Consider the following 19571-nt stretch of genomic DNA (forward strand, 5'->3'; position numbering starts at 1 on the left):
TGTGCGCTATGTGCTTAGAATATTGTGTGTAGTTTTTGTTTTATACAGTTGTCAGCCAGACATCTAACTATGAAAAAATGACACTCCAAAAGATCCCGGGCTTCTGAAAAAACAACCCGGGCTTAAGCCCAGTAAGCCACCCCCCCACCCCCCCCAACCCCCCCGCTCCGCCACTGCTTTGGATGCTAACAGGTTGCCATAGTTGTCAGTAGTTCTAATGATAGATGCCTATCTGTCTGCAAACACTTTCCAACTGCTGACCAAATGATAAAGAAACTGTTCGAAAAGTGCAAGAAAGAATAAACAGTTAATGTTTGCCTTCTAACAAACTTGTGCCTTTTACAACATGTTGGTTTCAGTGGTAATGCATTAGTTTTTATTTTGGTGGCAGACATTCTGTTTACAGAGAGGCGCAAATTACAGGTGAACTCGTCCATCTGCAAATGACCAAAGCAATCAAAAGGAATAGCCAGGGACTACATGCCAACTGATCGGCAAACAAACATTTTTCACTAGTGACTGGAAATAGTACATACATCTTGGGCCTATGAGTGAAGTCAAAATGTATATGGGGAGTCAGCTGGGAGAGTATGAAACTGTCCAAATCAGTAATGCAGGCATTTATATGAATCTAACAAAGATCACAGAGATGAAACTTTCTTTAGAAGCTTAGGAGTCAACCTTTATTGATACTGTTAAAAAAATCACATCAAACAACAGAAAATTATATACGTCTTTCATATTTGCTTCAGTACTGCTGTTTATACTCGTATGCTGTATTTCTTATTTCTTATTACAGTTGAACTCAATTAGCAGAATATAAAAAAATATACCCAGTCTGCAAGACATAAACAAATCTGTAATTTATTGATGCTCCAGCTCCATAAAGCACAATGTTTGGGAGTCTGAAAACAATTAACATTTCTAAGGCAGAATCTTATTTTTTGCAGTGGCACATAAAAACAAAAAGGTAACAGTAATCCATAGCAGGATATCAAACGGAGCCATAGAAAACAGGGTGGCTGGTGGTATAATCTCCATTTTCATCCTCTTCCCTGATGTATATACTGACACCTTGTAGGGCCATACAACACCTCCAAGCAACAGGCAATGCAGCCAAATATGATGCTAGAAACTGCTAGCAAAGCATGTGTTTGTCTTGCTAATGTTACATTTTGTTTATGGACATTACAACAAACCAACTGGTTTGATTTAGCATGTTGACATCAAAGGTATGAACTACAATGAGCTAATAGGAGTTTTTCAGCTGTTACCAATGCATGTAGCAACACAACGGTACAGGACACAAGTGAATGACGTACATTGAAATTGTAATTGTAAAAAAAAAAGATGATGAAGAAGAAAACTTGAAAGGGCATTGGACATTGGAGGAATACCAGCAGTTTCAACCTCTTTCCTAAACCAAGAAATTGTTTTGCTACTTTCTGGCAGGTTTTATCTCAATTACGATGAGTTAATGCTAGGCTAAAAAATTGTCTTTTTATCTGCTAGCTAGAACGATTTTCTAATGTAGACAAAATCTTTTTCAGATTTACTAAAATGCTCATTTTTAGTGTAGCTAAGGGGTTGATAAATGCTGGTAAGCCTAAAATGACCTTTAAATGGTTATCTGTTGTGTTTCCTAACTGTTCACACAGTGTTCATCTCGGTGATTGGACACCTTGTCAATATTCAAGTACTCTCCTATATTTCTGTCGGGGAGTAAAATAAATTAGATGCGCTTTGAACTGCCCTGCAGTTGCAACGTGACCGGTGATGATATAACTGAAGACATACAATACACATAATAATGGTATTAAAGTACAGTATCAGCATTGTGTATAAAAAAGTGAGGAGAGACATGAACCTGATTTTTGAAGATTGATTTCATCAGCTTCACTGCTAAAAAAAGCAAATACACATTGTAATTTCCCAGCAGTCTATGTGCGCAGTTCAAATCAAAACAAACCAAAAAACATAAATTGCTGTAACCTAAAATCAACTACATGAAAATGCGGTTAAGGACAAAATTCCAAAGCCTCAAGATATCAACCAACAAAGTATTTAAAACATATCTCAAACATATACTGTAAAAACACACCTTCCACATAACCTCCGTACACTTCCCTGTCACAAAAGGTACAAAAACCTGACCACAAATTATATAACTGGATCATCTCTGGACTATATAGTCGGGATTTGTTACTTTGGTACGTTGTTGTTGGGTAACAAAACAGCACATTTCTTTTTGAAGAAATGTAGAAAAACATATGTTTCTTATCAGTTACGTAACACCATTAAAGATATGATCAGCTAAGATTACTTGGAAATCCAGTTCTTAAAAACCCTTCATTGGTCACACAGCAATGGAGAAATAAGCCAATTAATTCTACCTAGCGCTTAACACAGTTACTTTGATTTTAACTTAACAAAGGCCTAACTCAGTAGTTGATAGAGACAACAAAGAACTTTCATCCATTGCAGTAATCTTTTTTTTGGACTTTTCCGTTCCCACATGCTTTGCTGTCCAGCAACAATCCTCCCTGATTTCACAAATGCAAAGTAAAATACTTTCCCAAATAGCCCCATTCACTTTATATGAGACAGAATATTAAGTTGAACTGCTATGCAAAACAATTTTTTTGCTTATCAGCAAATAGTCACATAGTCTTTTTCACAGCCATATGAAAAAGAAAGGTTTACCAGGACTCTAATCAGCTCTGTTAAAAACTCCTTACATCGTTACTGGAGTTCATAAAGTAAGTAGAAGCAAGTCGCATCATCACAGCAAAGTCACGCTAATGCCAGACCATGCAATGCTCAGAGAAACAGCAAAAATCTCAAGAGCTACATCTCAGACTCAACAGGCCTCGGTTAATATGTTAAGTACTAAAGTTCACGACAGTAAAGTAACAAAAAGACTGAACCAGTATGACTTGACATGACAGCGCGACAGCAGGGATTAGGTTTGTAACGTTGCATCTGAACAAATCACAAATATTCTTGAAGAACAATGTCCTTTGGACAGATAAAACCAAAGTGGAGTATATAAAGCATATAAACATAAACTTCCTAATACCAACTGTCAAGCACTGTGGTGGAGGGGTGATGATTTCAACTTGTTTTGTAGTTAAAGGACCTGGACAGCTTGTAGTCACTGAGTCAAGTGAACTTAAGCAATGCCATAAACATCCATCCATCCATCTTTTCATGTTATTGCTGCTAATGGTGGTTCTACAATCCTGGGTTGCACTTTGTTTTTCACAGAACTGCACAGAGGCCTGTGAAAACTTTTTCATGTGACTATACATTTTTATTCTTTTGGAGGTTCAATCTTAGATTGCCACATAAAAAGCTACATACCGAGCTCAGTTAGATATCCTGTATTAAAATGGCTTAATTGTCAGCTAACAGTTTCACTTGATATGCTATCCCATACCAGATGTGGCACACAGAACAACTGGCATTCAATATACTGCTGATCTTTGGCTTATAGTAGGAGTACCTTTGGCAGTGAGGACCACAACCTTCAAAGTGAAAGAACTAGTCAACAGGACGGTAATATCAATGTGATATCAAAGCAGGTGCATTGGTAAGGTGGGAGGAGTTTGTCTGTGTGATTTAGGGTCGAAGGCTTGGGGGAGGACGCGATGGCGGTGGACAGGGAAGCCCTGGGGGAGTGCGCGATGGCGGTGGTCCTGGGGGCACCTGGCCTGATGGTGGAGATCTGGCAGGGGGGCTGGTGGCAGTGGTAGATGGTGGAGTGGTGCGAGTTATGGGGCGGTAGTCTGGTGGTGGTGGCGAAGGGGTGTGGATAGGGGTACGAGGTGGGGCCTTGGCTGCCGCTGACTCCTCTTTCACTCTTGTGAAGTTTATGCATCGACCCTAAAGAAAAAGAAAGAAAAGTGGGATTAAAAAAGCTTTAAAATAATTTTTAAAATAAACATAAAATAATTATATAATCCTGTTTTTAGGTCTTTCATGTTGGTTGGACCCCAAACTTAGTCCAGACTGAAGTATTAGCAGATAGTCACGGTGATGAATGATATCTAATGGCGCCTAGCATTAGCAACCACGATGCTAATGTTTACAATGAAATATTTAACCAGCTGTAATAAGGCTCGTCTTGAAATGATCTCTTTGTCTGATACAAAGAAATCTTGTAAATAGAGTCATGCAGAGAATAGACGTAATTTTTTTTCTACCTGCTAGCATGCTAACAGGGCTTTGAATGTAAACCAAACAGCCACAAATCAGCACAGTCAGCATATTACCATGCTAACTAAAACCACCATATGACCATCCTCACAGAGCCTTTTGCTGCAGACTCCGACCCCTTCCTAAAATCACACAAAATTTATAATTTACCCTTCTATGCGTTCACACTAAAAAGCACAGCTGCATGAAATAAAGAGTAAAAATAGTACAGCAACCTATAAAACAAAATTTCACCCTGCTCTCCAGCGCATTTTTAACTCCCGAATGTTCAGGTTGTTGTGGTGACCAACAGATCGCACAGAGGTTAGGGATGGAACGCCCTAAACTTTCTGAGGTTACCTTGAGTAGATAATCCTTCTCCAAACAATCACAGTTAAACTCATTCACTGCAATCATTCTCAGACATACTACCAACATGGTTACAATCAATCTCTGTCAGTCTGTCTGTACCAATGAGCTCAACTCATCTGCATCTCTTTGCAACTGGTCACAAAGGACCTGTGTCATTTTGCTGTTAATTTAGGGTAAATATGATCTTGGAGCAGTTTCCATCCGTAGGATCACTGTAGCATAGCAACAGCAGTAGTTTTCAGTCAGTGATGGTACGTGAGGTGGTTTTTTTTTTGTGTTTATGCATGTTACGTTCTCATCTCATCATGTTGGCCAGAGGGGCCGATGGCGCGATATGGCAGCCTCGCTTCTGTCAGTCTGCCCCAGGGCAGCTGTGGCTACAACTGTAGCTTGCCTCCACCAGTGTGTGAATGCGAGAGTGAATGAATAGTGGCATTGTAAAGCGCTTTGGGTGCCTTGAAAAGCGCTGTATAAATCCAATCCATTATTATTATTATTATCATCTTCAGGATAGAAAAATATAATATTACTTATGTTCAGCAAATGCAGCAGCTGCTTGGCATTTGTGATCCAATGCTGCTGTACCCATTTCCAGTCATCACACTACCTTACCAAAATTTAAGCATTGCACAAAAAAGTTAATAGAGTATTACATGGAAAAGTACTGAATGAAACATCTGAATTGAGACACAGAGTATGTGTTGTTAAAAGTGGTATTTTTTTTTACGATAACATGGAAAATACTACAGATAAAAAGCATCTGATGCAATATATAATACATAATCTATACATGAGAGTTGTTTTAGATTAAAAAAAAATCTGGAGGAAAAAAGTGTCTACTCTAAAGTAGGCTACATCTGGGCTAAGAAGGCATCCGAGCTCAGGTCATGGTACAGTCACTGCTCTGTGTATGCTTGTGTGTGCCAGTCTGTGTGTGTGGCCAGCTGGTGTTCCAGATTATGCTTAAATCCCCGCTTTTACGCCCCCACTCCAAATTATCCCTGCTAGTCCAATGTTCTGTACCGAGAACTGTAGGTCCGAATGCCGACGGTCCATATGGAGAGAGAAGATTAGTGTTAGAGGCTGGGGCTGAACTGTGCCAGAGGTGGTAAAAGTTAGCAGTGAAGCTGGAATACTTTAACAGGTTGACTTATCAGGGCGTAAAAGCAACAAATTTATTTAGACAGAAATCACATTTTAGTTACTCATAAAATGTTACACCAACCACTGGTTTCAGCGAGTTCACAGAGGTCACTGTTACCAATGAAACTCTACCCGCTGCATAGCTGCATGTGGTTGGCCGTCAGGGTGGAACGAAGTAATGTTAATCTGCTAATAAGCAGTATCAGCGACTTGAGCCGCAGGTCTCTGGTTTTACATAGTGGAAAACGAAGGAATGGGAAATGATGTCACTTGTAAAACTCTAATGAAAAAGACCTTAGGCACAAGGGAAGATGGATTTTGATCTTTAATGTTAATATAATGTGACAGTGTTGCAGATAAAGCACGACAGCGAGTAAAAGTGAGACACAGATAGAGAAAAATAGCCAGAGAAGAAATGAAAGACAGAATAATCCAAACTGAACTGAGAGAATTTCCCATTCTTAAGTTTTTCCCTTTATTCAAGCCAACCAACCTCTCCTGTCTTCTTCCATTTAGCAAGAACATCTCTGGATCTACAACAGACTCCACCCTGGCACTGATGTTGACATTCATCAGAGTAGCTTAGAGCTAAGAGATACTTTAGATGTTAAAAATAAGGTAAATATATAAAAAAAGCATGATGCAGAGTGTCTTTTTCAGCAACACATACATACACTCATCAGCCACTTTGTTAGGTGCACCTGTTCAGCTCGCAAATATCTAATCAGCCACTCTCATTGCAACAACTCAGTGCAGACATGGTCAAGACTACAATTAGGGTTTGAACCACCATGCAATACCAAGAAAGTGTTTGATTTGCAATGGATTTATTTTTCAGCATGACAATGATCTCAAATACTCCACCAATAATGAAAGCACACCTGGACAGACAAAAAAAAAAAAAATGCAATGAAGAACTATCAGTCGTGGATTGGCCTCCACAGAGCCCACACTGCAATCTGGCATCACCTTAACAGAGAACAGAAAAATGCAGCCAACATCCAAAGAAGAGCGTCTTTCAAGAAGCCTCGAAAACTTTTTCAAAAAAGGAGTTTGAAGAATAACAAAAATCATTAAACTAATTACACTGTGGGGGGCTGAGATAAGTATAACTAAGAAATGTTGACATTAATTGTATGTGAATTTTCAATTTCTTCATCCTTAATCCATCTTTGCTTCTTGAACGTCACTCTGTTAGCACCCAGCTGTGGTTTGAACCTCTCAACATTTTCCCGGATTAAAGAAAGCCACACTCGCTTGGTCTTTTTCACTGACCTCCACCACTGTCTACAGTCTTACCAAGGTCATTAAATTGTCTAGGACAACGCAAAATGTATGTGTGTGTGTGTGTGAGAGAGTTTTGTTCGCTTGGCTTCTGAAGACGGGCCTGGCAGACATCTGCCAAAGGCATTACCTCGTGTCCTTCAGCCAGCTAAATGGCTCCCCGTGGAGCTCCGTGTTTATGTCAGTGAAAGACAAAGAGGGGAGGCCGTGTGGACTAGCTCTGCTTCATACTGTACACTCTGACGTCAGTGTAATGCATGCGGTTTGGTGACACACAGTCGCATAATGGCTAACTCCGTTCTCCAGTTTAGAAACATTTACTGAAACTCTTCAAGTACACACACACATTCTCACACACTGCTGCTGCAGTATTTTTCCACAGTTAAAAACAGGCCTTTAGGGATGAAAACTCACATATGGCAAAGAGTCAATGCTACTGCATTCGACAGCAAGTCATATCTGTGTTATTTCTGATTATTCGACAAACATAAATGTCTGTTATATTTGAAAAAAAAAATCAAATACCAGTTGAATAAAATGCTTAAAAACAGAGTGATTTATTGTCACGTTGGAGATTTAGCTATGCTGCTGTCTCTGGCTAAAACCTCTTTGGGAGCACCAAAAATTCCTCAAACATCCCTTTGATGAACAATTTAAAGAAGCAGAGATGTTAGTAGGTTCATTGCTGAGCGAGTCATTGCTCTATAGAACATATTTTTAAGCACTACAGGATCCTTAAGTAAATGTACCTGAAGCTCAGGAGCACAAACACACTTCCTCTCTTTAACCCTGGACAGCTCATCTGAATCACAATGTGGCTCTGGTATCACCCACTTGCTAATTTAAATGGCATCTTCTTTCAGGACCAGCTGTCCCACTAACAGAACAGATGCTGGTTTGGGTATTTTTTGGCAGAAGGTTGTTCCTCACCAAATGACCTAATTTTAGTCAAGTCAGTCAATCCAAGTCTTTTGCAATCATTACCATGAATCCATCATCCTATATTAAAAAAGCACAATCATGTTTGGTGTTGTTATCTCATTCAGTCGTGGCCGATAGCCGCCCCTCCCTGAGCCTGGTTCTGCTGGAGGTTTTTCCTTTCCACTGTCACCAAAGTGCTTGCTCATAGGGGGTCATATGATTGTTGATTTTTTTTTCTCTGTATGTATTATTGTAGGGTTTAATTTACAATATAAAGCGCTTTAAGGCGACTCTCGTTCTGATTTTGTGCTGTGTAAATAAAATTGAATTGAACTGAATCGTCATACTTGATCATCACTGAATGTCCTCTGACTGATAATACCAGTGTTTCTAGTAGAGTGATCACAATCATTTCGTTACCAAATTAACCGTCAATCAGATACTTTTGGATAAAAAAAAACAGACATACACATTTGCTTTCTTATTTGTTTTGATATAATAAATAGTTCTTTCTTGGTCAGAGAGTTTTTGACTGGTCCACTGCTGTGTGAGGACTGTAAACATCTGTGCAGTCTATAGCGACCAATGAGCAGCCAAGCAAACTGAGTTTTCTGACAACAAATAGGAAACAGCTTGTGTACTGCTTGATCATTAAAATATTTTGGGTTTTTTATCATCATTAAAAAAAACAGGAAGTTGCATAACCACAAAAAAACGAGTTCACTGTTACAGGACTGTTACAGTCAGTCCCCAGGGTGACAGTCATGCTGTTGCAATTAGCATAAAGAAACATGCATGCGGGAATGCAGATGGAACTCATTTAGAGAGTTTTCTTATGGATTTGAACGTGTGCCAGCTTTGCAGTGTGAGACTGTAGATCTGAAAACCTCAGGATGAAATTGAAAACCACCAGCTTTTCAGGTAACATAAAAGGGAATGAGGTGTCTGACTCTTGTTTCTGCTGTTTCCTCTTTAATAAAAACATATTATTCTGCCTGGAAACGAGCCGGCACGCTGGCCTGTAGGCCTGCTTCTTTTGTTACAAACCACAAATGACTGGTGGAGGCGACATCGTTGGAAAGAGAGGATTTCTTCAACAAAATAGGCATTGCGTCATGTTGAGCTTGCCCGAGCAATCATCATTAAAAAAGCTTTTCTGAGTAAGAGAAATTTGTCATTAAAGAAATCTCTTTTTATCTGTGTGCCAGGTTGTCTTTGGTGAAGATGGAATTCTAAGCTGAGGGTGACTTTTTTAGGTCTCGGGGAATCTGAATGTTTATGTGGCTGCAAATTCTAACGCTGTACATGTTCGTTGCGCCCAGAAAACAGTCTTGAATGTGGAATTCCTGCTAAAGAAGATCACTGGAAATTTTCTGCTAATAAGGCTGGATTTTAACTAGTGCTTTGGATAGGTCCTGATCAGCAGGAGAGTCAGCTATGGAGAGGAAAGAAAAGAAACAGGGAGGAAACAACTGGCAAAAGGAAAAAGGTGGAGAAGAATCAAGGGAGGGGAAAAAGGAAATACTAACAACTGTATATGTCACCAAAATGGCTTTGAGTCAAACCATAGAGAATTTGAGGGTAGTGCAACACAGTTATGATCTATCATTGAATTACAAAGTTGCCTTTAAGACCAACAGAGTTGAAAATAATATGCAACACATTTAAACATTAAAACGGTCTCTGCTAAGATTGTCGGAGGGATTTAAAGCATCCCTAGAGAGCTTCCTCTCCCAACATTCAGCCCAAACTCTTATCTAAGGCTTTTTGAAAGAAAGGCCCCAGGCGTTAAAACTAAACCATGTGGCTTATCTGCGCTGAAGAAGAGAGACTTTTTACCAGCTTACGCGCACGAACACGTCACAAAACTCTCCCGTTGAGCTACAAGGATGTGAGCTGCGGTTCGGCTTAACATCCGATTTATGGCGTATAATGTGAAGCAGGTGTGAGATCGAGGCTAGCTCAACAGCATGGAATGGGCTAGCTGAGGTGTCAGCCAGCACAGCCACACCAGGAGTGAATGAAGTGCAGATGAGCTGGACACTTTTAAAACTGCACCACTTCTCAGCCTATAGTGGAACACCGCTCATCTTAGACACTCAATGCGCACTTGGTCAAAACTGTGCAAGTAAATGGATACATCCATTATTAGTGAGTTTGATTTGTTCCTACTAATTGATGCACTTTTATTGCAGCTGACCAGTCACAATGTTGTGATGTCATAATTTTGCAACAATCAATTCCAGTTTCTTTATATAGTACCGAATAACAAGACAACAACAATTGCTTCAAGGTGCTTCATATTGTAAGATAAAGACCCTACAATAACAGAGAGAAAATCCAACAATTAAATGACCCCAGTGAGCAAGTACTTGGCAACAGTGGGAAGGAAAAACTCCTTTTTAACAGGAAGAAACTTCCAGCAGAATGACGCTCAGGGAGGGGCAGCCATCTGCCATGACCGGGTGGGGGTGATGGAATACAAATTTAACAGGCAAACTTCACATGAGCACTGCTAAACTAGGCTACTTCTGACTGCCCACTGATCTGCAAGCAACTTTGCAACCCAACTTGACTATAGCTCCTCCTTTTATGCTGAATGTGACTTAATGAACAGTGTAGCTGTTGTCATTGACGCCTGCTCTCTGTGTTAGGGTGTTGCTCTTCCACCTCTGGCTTTGCATGTGTGTTTAGTTGCCTTGGTAACTAGTGATGATTAAATCTATCAGCAAGTGTTTCAGTTGATTTATAGTTTTGAATTGAGACGCTTGAAAACCAAGGCTTTGAAATCAGGGGTTCATTATTCCTGAAAAACTCCCTTGATTTATATGCCACTCGTATTACTATTAGATGAAAAATAAATCGTTCTTACTTTTGAATTCTCGCTGTCCAGTGAAAAAAAAATTCAACAAGATGGCATATATGAAACGAACATATAAAAACATGACATATAATTTAAGATGGAGAGAATGCGGTGAAGGAGGGATGACCTTGCAGATGAATTCTTAGACATCTGATGAAACAGAGATACTTACATGATCACCGGGCTGGGGTCTCATTAGAGAGACCTGGTCATACCCACGGCGGAACAGAGCCCAGATGGCGTCCAGTTTCCCCTGAAAAAGAAGGAGAGGAGCGAGAAGTTAAACAGCTGGCCAGATGTGAATTGCACAATTCTCCACACTGCAATCTATCACCTAATAAATACTGACTTTTCTATATCAGCAAACATTTGGTCTGTGGTTCTTTTTCAAGGCCGAGACCAGGTTTTAATCCCAAACAAACACCACGGCAGCTGATTTGACTGATTAGTTCCTTTCCCTCTGGATAAAGCTGCTGAATCACTGATTAGTCACAAAGACTGCTGGATATATTTTAGTTAACTCCGGTCATGAACGCTTTAACCTTTAGCAACATAAAGCAATTAATAAAGCATGATAAAACACACGATCTGCCAAGAATCCGAGCGTGGACTTACTTCTCAGACACAGGAAAGAGCTGATCCCAGCTAAAACAACTGTAGGAATCCAGCGTGTATTTTACTGTAGACAGTATTTAACATTTGACAGAGCTGAAGGGCAAATGTTTTGAGATAAAATCTTCTGGATTAACCGAATAAAAAAATGCTAATAGATGTTGCATTTGCTTGGACAAATAAGCAGTGGTGGCATGGATCCTAAACAGAAGTGCACTCACACATCAAAACAAAGTTTTAGAAAGATGGGGCCAGCCACAGCCCAATTTCCACATTCAGTGATCAATTTACAGTATTTACCCCACACTTCAGTGTTCACATTCACCTTCTGTACATGCTGTTAGGCTGCTGTGAATGAATTATGAATGCAGCAGTGTGTACAGATAACAGTACGCTTACTGTATGAAAAGCGTCACACAGAGTGGTTTTATTTTAGGAGTAATATTTATGCTGTGCTGGCAGTCTCACTATGGGCATGTGTTGGTGCTATGGCACTATCAACTAATTACATGTATATAGCATGTATATACATGTGTGCTGTGTGCTGGGAAACTTCTGCTGCCCTCATGCCTTTAAAAAAAGTCGTTGGGTGAAAACTCAAAAATGCAAAGTGGTCTGAGTGTAAACAAAGCACATTTTTGACTTTCTAAAAAAGGAGGGTTTTTATGTAAGAGTGGTGAGCGTGAATTCCTGAACTAAATGCAAACAGTACGAGCGTCTATACGGGATAACAGAGTGTGTGGGTATATTTTACATTACAGTGTCCAATTGTGTGCTGATTCTGTGAAGCTGTGTTTACCCGGATGGGCGTGTACCACTTCCGGCTCTGAGGTGGCTTCTTGTTCTGAGGTTTCTTAGGTTTTGGCTCATAGGGTTCGTACTCCTGCTCTGGCATTTTCACCACAGCGTTCTTTGGCTTTTCCAGCTTAGCCCCCTCCTCAGTTGAACCCTTCCCTCCCCAGCGCACCTACAAGACGGTAGACCATACAAAAACAGAAAAGGTCACTGTAATCTGTTGTCTGCAGATTTAATCGTGACTTTATTTCAGCAGCGTAAATGCATCGTTTTGACACCTCCATCCTCTTGATTCCCCCAATTCCTCTTCCTCCATAATATGAGGCATCCACGGTGGGCCACTTCTTTTTGGGAAGACCGTCGTCGTCGTCATCTGACTCCTAAACACCGGTACACAAAAGAGTTTGTCTTTCACAGATGAAATAAAGGTGCAGGAAAGTCTTGGGGTATTGCTTAGTTAGGCTGTATTTATGTGCGTGTGTGTGTTTTGACTCACAGGCTCAGGAGGAGGTGGAGGAGGAGGCTCTTTGATCACCTTTAGACAAATAACAGACACGCCATGATTTTAAAAAGCTCATCCATAACATCAATGCAAGTGTTTGTTATTTGTGAAACTAGTCGGTGTTTTTTACCACAGTGCAGCAGAGCGGCCAGAACCACCACAGGAAGAGCAGAGCAAGGAGGAGGAACAACGCCAGCAAGGTGATCAGGAGAATGGTGCCATCGAACTGGAGGGCAGACACAAACACACGACGCTAGAACATTACGACAAGTGCACCGTGCACATCATGTTTCACAGGCTGGACATAGATGCTAGCTAAAAAAACATGCAGGTGCCGTATCTCCAGGAGATAGAAGGAAGATGGCAACTGGCACAACACCTGATAAAAGTAGTAGTACAAGTAAAAAGGGAAAGTAACGCTGACAATTTTAAAAGTACCTTAACTACCAAATTTGTGGCATGTATACATCCATAGCTCTGATCTGGGACCTCGCTGCCCTTCTTCACTCATGCATAAGGTGCTAGCCTTCCATGTATGTGCATAGAAATCTTGACTTACTTGTTGTGTAGTGAGATACACAACACATATATAATAAAAACAGAAATAATAAGAATAAGTACTTCCACTTTTGGTACTAGCAGGAAGGTTTTTGTTTTTTTGTTTTCAACTATAACTAATATTAGTACCAGCAACAGCAACTGTGACAGGAGTAGTGGTCGAACCAGATGTAGTGACTGAATGCTCGTATTATCCACAGTGGTAGTGCTGACAAGAAGAAGTAGTACAGTATTTTCAGCACTAATAGCAGTAGCGACAACAGATTAATCATAGCTGTGGTATGACTGATTTGAAGGAAAATAGTAAAAGCACATAGGCTCTAATATTCATGTTTTCCTTTCTCGAGGACAGTGGTTAATGTGAGCTTTTGCCATCGCATGAATGAATGAATCCTTATGTTGACATTGCTCGCTTTGAGCTAGGCAGACGTCCGCTGGCCAAACATGGTTCTCATTAGAGACCACAGATGAGGATCACATGTGGTTAGACTTTCCCCTATCTATCTATCTTGTGGCAAAGCTGTGGATGATTTATCTGAACTCAGCAGTGGGGCCCGCGGCAGAAAGCACGTCAGCGGAGCCAAATGATTATTTATTAAAAATCACCCGGATTATGATTTCCTGTGACAACAACTTAATTTGCAGAAAAGTTAAAACAATAGATGGTGGGGTGGGGGTGATGGGGCAGGGTTACTGCTAGCAAACAATGCTGAAAATTTTAATAGTGGCCACATCTGCATTTTGCTGCTTTTTCACATGTGAAGTGTGCGTTTTCTCCCATGCAATACGGGTGTTTTTTGTGGGCTAAGTACAAAGGCTGAAACCCCTCAGTGTGACACTTTGACAGATTGTGGGGAAGGGATGCAGGGGGTCAGTGGGTTTGTGGCTTTTCCTTTTAGCTTTGATTCAGAGACTCCAACTTGCATGTTGTTTATTGCACCAGGCCCTCCAATCTCCAGCTGACAACTTTCCGTGCCTTCTCGAGCCTGGTGTGACTTCAGTCTATATGTTTTAGTTTAGTGCCATGAGGCAGCTAATTGCAATGGTATGTCTAATTGGGGTCTCTTTATCGTGAACCACAACATAGTTGTTTAAATTTGCAGCGTCTTCGTGGATATGATGCTGCATGGATGGAGGCGGTGCAGCTTCAAAGACTGCATATCTTTTTGTTTTTTGGGCCTATTTAATATGTTCCAACATACCAACTTCATTTAGTTAAACTGCTTTAAATTGCATTTGTTAACTTGTTTTCATGGACTGAAAAGCTGCTCCGTTTCACACACGCACCACCTCTAAATAGCAGTACCAAGAGTGCATCTGTCACAGATGTTTCACCCACAAAACTAAAATATTAAACCAGGAACTCCAAGGTCACCAAGCAGCTTCTTTAACCTTTTTTTGTGCCCGACACACGGAGGTTCATAAGGTCTTTGTTGGGTGGCTCACTGCTACCAACCTCTGTGGTTTGGCTACCAAAAAAAAAAAGGAGAAAAACTAAACTGAGAGTGGAAAAAGCGAGACAACTAAGAAAAGAGAGAAATGTTGGAGAAAGCAGAAGAAGAAGCAGAAGAAGAGTACAAACTACACAAACGTTTTTTCTTTCTGTTTTTTCCACAATTAACATCTTTGCAGTGTCCGTGCGTGGATACATGAAGCTTCCACTTACACACTCTGTGGTTGTGATGTGAACGTTGCTGCTGATGAAGGACAGACCGTCGTTCATGCTCACTTGGAGATAAATCACCCTGAAACAACACACACACGCACACGGATGAAGGAAAGGAGAGTAGATCAGTGTTTGGGTATAACATTACAATCCACGCTAAGCGAATCTAGATCGGTTTATTTAGTCTGTCTGAAGTTTTTCCAGCTCAAGCTCGACTTTGTTTGATGGGAATGATGTCATTTAAACTTGGGTTCGTGCCAAATAACGTCACCGAACTGTCTGCGAACGGCGAGGTGGTTCGTCACATGTGAGAACGAAATCTGAACCAACAGGGAACGACCACAAGAGCGGAGGATTATGAGCTGAAAGTGACAGATTTTTAGCTTAGGAGAAAACTGAAATCTGAGCAATTTCTTTTCTGCAGTAACTCGAAAGAGGTTGCTTTTGACTGTTTCCAGCTGCGAAAATCTCAACCCAGCAGGAGGAAATGTTATTAAAAACTCTTCCTAATAGATGAGGTATGCGCTGAGTCGTGTGACTCTTGTTTACAAGCCCCGTATCACTTGCAAATTGTGCAATCTGACTCCAAATAAACCAAACCTTTTTTTTAAAAAAAAGAAAGAAAAGAATCGGCAACGGTTAATAAACAAAGACAGAAAGTTTAGAGTGTTTTCATGTGACTGATTGTGCAACACAGCAGGCACGGCAGCCAATCCAGGGAAGAACTGAAAACACAACCTGCTAGTTCGGGCTATTTTTTTATGGTTCTGGACAGGTTGTGTGGTTTCTTTTTTGTTTTTTCCAAGAAATGACAACATGCTAAAAGCATCACGAGGAATAACAACAACAACCACTTGTCCTCTTTAAAGGCAGTTCATCATATCTACTTGGAACTACAAAATAATTTGTTCAACAGATCTCAAGTAAATATTTTTCTCACTTCAAAAATGTATAAACTTGCCAAAAAGAGTACAGAGTACAGATTTGTGTCTGTATTCCAGTGGAAACCATGTAGGTTTTCCTGAAAGCCTGAATCCCTTCTTCCTTTGAGAGGTGAAAAACAATTCAAGTGACCCCCAGAGACCTCTCCGAAGCCTGTTGTTATTCACTTCATAAAAACATGGATGAAAGGCATGCCTGGATGTGAAAGAGGTCTGACAGATGGAAAGAAGGTGGGTACGGACAGAGAGGTGAGCTGGGTTAGTGGGTGAAGTTCATGATCAACATCATATGGATCGTGCTGACGACAGACATCTGGACACGAGTGGATCGAAACCTAAAGATAGCCTAGACCCGAGCATGCGTTTGATCACTTCTGCATGGATGCCGACTCTGTCTCCTTAGTTCAGGTCTGGACATCTGCAGACAGAGTGTGGTATTAATAGCATCAGTCCACGTATGCATCCTAGCTGATCTCAGTGGCTGACTGACGGCATTTTTGTTTCCATATTACCAGTAAAACCAATAAAAATGTCATTTATATAGCACCAAATCCTAATGCTAACTAGCGCATCTGTTAAGGGCTAAATAGAGATTAAGTCCTTTTGATATGTAGCCATGTCATCAAGTTTACTGCAGCAAAAGATGCCAATGGGAGCAAAAGGCTAATGACCATCACTAATCATAGTGGTCTGTAGTATAATGTAGTGTCTCATAAAAGGAAACTATTACAAGAATAAAAAACTAGAGAAAACCTGGGGAGGAAATGTAGGCTACTGTAATAGACAGCTGTTAAGTAAGGAAGTGAAACAGACAGGAGAGATAAACACCCACTCACACTTTTAGATGCCCACAAAATATGCAGTATAGAAACGATACACTGATTAATTGGTCAAGAACCTACTTTATTAGTCTGAGTTTCAGAAGAGTTTCAAAACCTCACTAAGAAGTTTTTACACTCTGCTGAGAATCATACATAAACACACATGGCAAGGCCAGGGTAGGCGCTACATAGCTTTGATCAGCCGAGGCTGCAGAAGCAGACAGCGCAGAGGAGTGATGATGGGATCAAATAAGGAGGTAATGATAAAAGACAGAAAAGAGAGAGAAAAATAAACAGATGGGCAGGCAGGAGCTGTGGTGAGGTTTCACAGAAACTAGCAAATAGGTCAAAAAGAGCCAGCCTGGCACTAAAAGCTGCAGAAGTGGAGTAAAAGCGAGAGTCTGGAGGTGAAGTGTTTAGATTTGAAAGAACTTGAAAGTTTACAAGTGCTAAGGTAAGATCAGAACAACAAACAAAGATCCAAATGAATCTAAGTAGCGGGAAGTTGTGGGGATGTAATGCCACCACATCTGCTTTACAGTCCTTCCACCTTCGACTGAAGTTTCAGCATCGGAGCCATCACTCCAGGTTTCCTAAATCTTTCTCCAAGGACGCAAATCAACTTCTCTCTGCTACTGTACCACAGCCAGCACAAATATTAGTGTTGAATAAAGGAATTTGTAAACAATTATAGAAATACAAGAAGTACCCTAAAAAAGTCAAGAAAGAAAGCGTGAGAAGAGAACCTCTGGTATTAGCTGACAAGGTCTCGCCTGCCTACTTTGTGTGTTTAAAGTCTTTACCACCATCCACTCAACCTTGTATTCTGTGGCTCAGTGTACTTTTCTTCCCATAAAGACTTAGGTTAGAGAGGTTTGTGGATTGTTGATGTTGGAGCATAGTTGGGCTCTAAAAGGAGAACACAGCTAGCTGATGAGAAGCAATTCTGGCCCCTTCTTGGGTTACACCGAAAACTTGTGTGACCGTCATGTGGTCAAAGTTCGAGTAAGCCAACCTCAGTCTTAGTTTTCAGAGCCCTTCATTGCCCCTTTGAACACTGACAGAAACACTTCTTTTTAATGGCCTGTGATCCTGAACTTTAAAATGCAGCTCATTTTTTCTATTGTACTTTTAATCAGCTTCATGAACCTCAACAAGCACAGATCCCTGATTTGAATCTCATCTAAACTTGGACTACAATAATTTAAAAGTCAATATACCAAAACTGATTCATTTTTGGACACTTCAGAGCAAATTTTAAAAAAACTATTGACGTGGTATCAATTTACACGCAGATGTGGAACAGTGTTAGCTTTCATTACGTTTTTCTTCTTGAGGCAGTACTTTCTATCTGTGTCTACCAAGAATTTGCTTTAGTTTTCACTGCTCTGTTCTAATTTACGATAGATCTAAGACGTATTTATGAAGGGTTTACCACTGAATATGCTGCCACAGTGAGAGAGACTCTTTTATTTTGGTAAGCTCTACTGGGATCAAGAACGAAGGAATCTGGCCTCGGATCATAAACAGCTAATGTACAGCAGGCGTCTTATGGTCTGTGCACATATACATGCGAATATATTTATGTGGTCTAAGATGCACATGGACGGCACTGAAGTATGAGCACTTTTACTTGAAAGGGTGATGAAAGGGGATCTGCATAACTAAATGAAATCATGAAGTTATAAAGAAGAGGGACTTACTTTCCAACTTCATCGATAACAGGAGCTGGACACAATAAGAATGTGTCTTCTACATCAGCTGGCTTTTCATCTACAAGAAAAAAGAACTGAGCTATGTGGCATATATGTAGCATGTACAGACAACATACACGAGTGAAAAGTGAATTTTGTTTCTTTGTGAGGGTTTCAACTTTTTCCTCATAGAAACTGTATACTAATAACACATGCATTTGTCACAGTTCAGCTTGATTAAGGAAACAAAGCATAGGTGTACTCACTGATGGTGATGGTGTCATTGATTTTGAAGCTGCAGAGCACCTGGTCGATGTTTCTTGCATGGAGAAACCCATTCCCTTTCACCACCACTTGAAAAGACTCTGGTTACACAAGGTAATTTTACATTTCAGACACTTGGCAGACAGTCTTTGCTAAGAAAAATCGGACACTTTATTACTTTATCCTAAACAAAGCTCACTTTCCTGTTTAATGTAGCACAGTTGCACACCAGCATGGTGTGATGTCTCTCTAATAATGTAGTATTATTTCAGAAAAGCCAAGAAGCCTCCAGCTCAGCTTAGCTCATCAGTCTCACACAGGTCGTTCTATTTAAGCCTCTCCACAGTTGCTGCGCGTCTGCAAGCTGCCTTGCAACCCACCCTTAGTGCAGCTCCTGCTTTTCTTGCTGTTTCTGACTAAATCAGTGCCACATCTCCTGTTATTAATGTCCTCCCTGGCTTGCACTTATGCACCTTTGCAAATACAAGGGTTTTCTCCATCTTATCCATGTCATAAGGTGGATGAGAAAATAACAATATCTTGACTGTAGTGGACCTGAGTGAAACTGAGCTTATTTTTCCACCATTGTCATGGAGAGAAAATAGCACGGGCCTTAGTCTCCTTACATTGCTTTAAAATACAATAAAAATGAATAATATAAAATAAATAGAACTAATGTCTCTGCTGGACCTTAAATAGTTACAATGATGCCCGTCAAAAATTGAAACTACTGTTATATATCAGCCATATACGTATATAATAAGGTTAAATCTGTGAGGCAGCTTGCTCTAGCAGCAGGCCATGGTATAATATTCAGTGTGAAGTTAAATAATTTCCCTCTTTATGGGTGAAAGTAATTCATTGCTTCATAAAAGGCTACAGCAGATGTGAAAAACAGTCAAAGTCCTTCTGCTATTGCCAGAAACTTTTAATCCAAC

At 40.4% G+C, this 19571-nt stretch overlaps 1 protein-coding gene across 1 annotated transcript in view; it reads right to left on the bottom strand.

Annotated features, from left to right (window-relative positions):
• Nucleotides 1-714: 714 nt before the first annotated feature.
• Nucleotides 715-19571, bottom strand: part of antxr1c (ANTXR cell adhesion molecule 1c) — a 37057-nt gene continuing 18200 nt past the window's right edge. Inside the window, exons 10-18 of the mRNA XM_006807266.3 lie at nt 18636-18734; nt 18379-18448; nt 14914-14992; nt 12820-12915; nt 12684-12722; nt 12466-12567; nt 12192-12359; nt 10953-11033; nt 715-3885 (exon numbers count right to left, since the gene is read on the bottom strand). Coding sequence (XP_006807329.1) covers nt 3622-3885; nt 10953-11033; nt 12192-12359; nt 12466-12567; nt 12684-12722; nt 12820-12915; nt 14914-14992; nt 18379-18448; nt 18636-18734 — 998 coding nt within the window. The 3' untranslated portion in view covers nt 715-3621. The remainder of the gene's footprint in view (nt 3886-10952; nt 11034-12191; nt 12360-12465; nt 12568-12683; nt 12723-12819; nt 12916-14913; nt 14993-18378; nt 18449-18635; nt 18735-19571) is intronic.

This window comes from Neolamprologus brichardi, chromosome 8, assembly GCF_056152115.1.
Source record: "Neolamprologus brichardi isolate AB-2024 chromosome 8, ASM5615211v1, whole genome shotgun sequence".
Lineage (NCBI taxonomy): Eukaryota > Metazoa > Chordata > Actinopteri > Cichliformes > Cichlidae > Neolamprologus > Neolamprologus brichardi.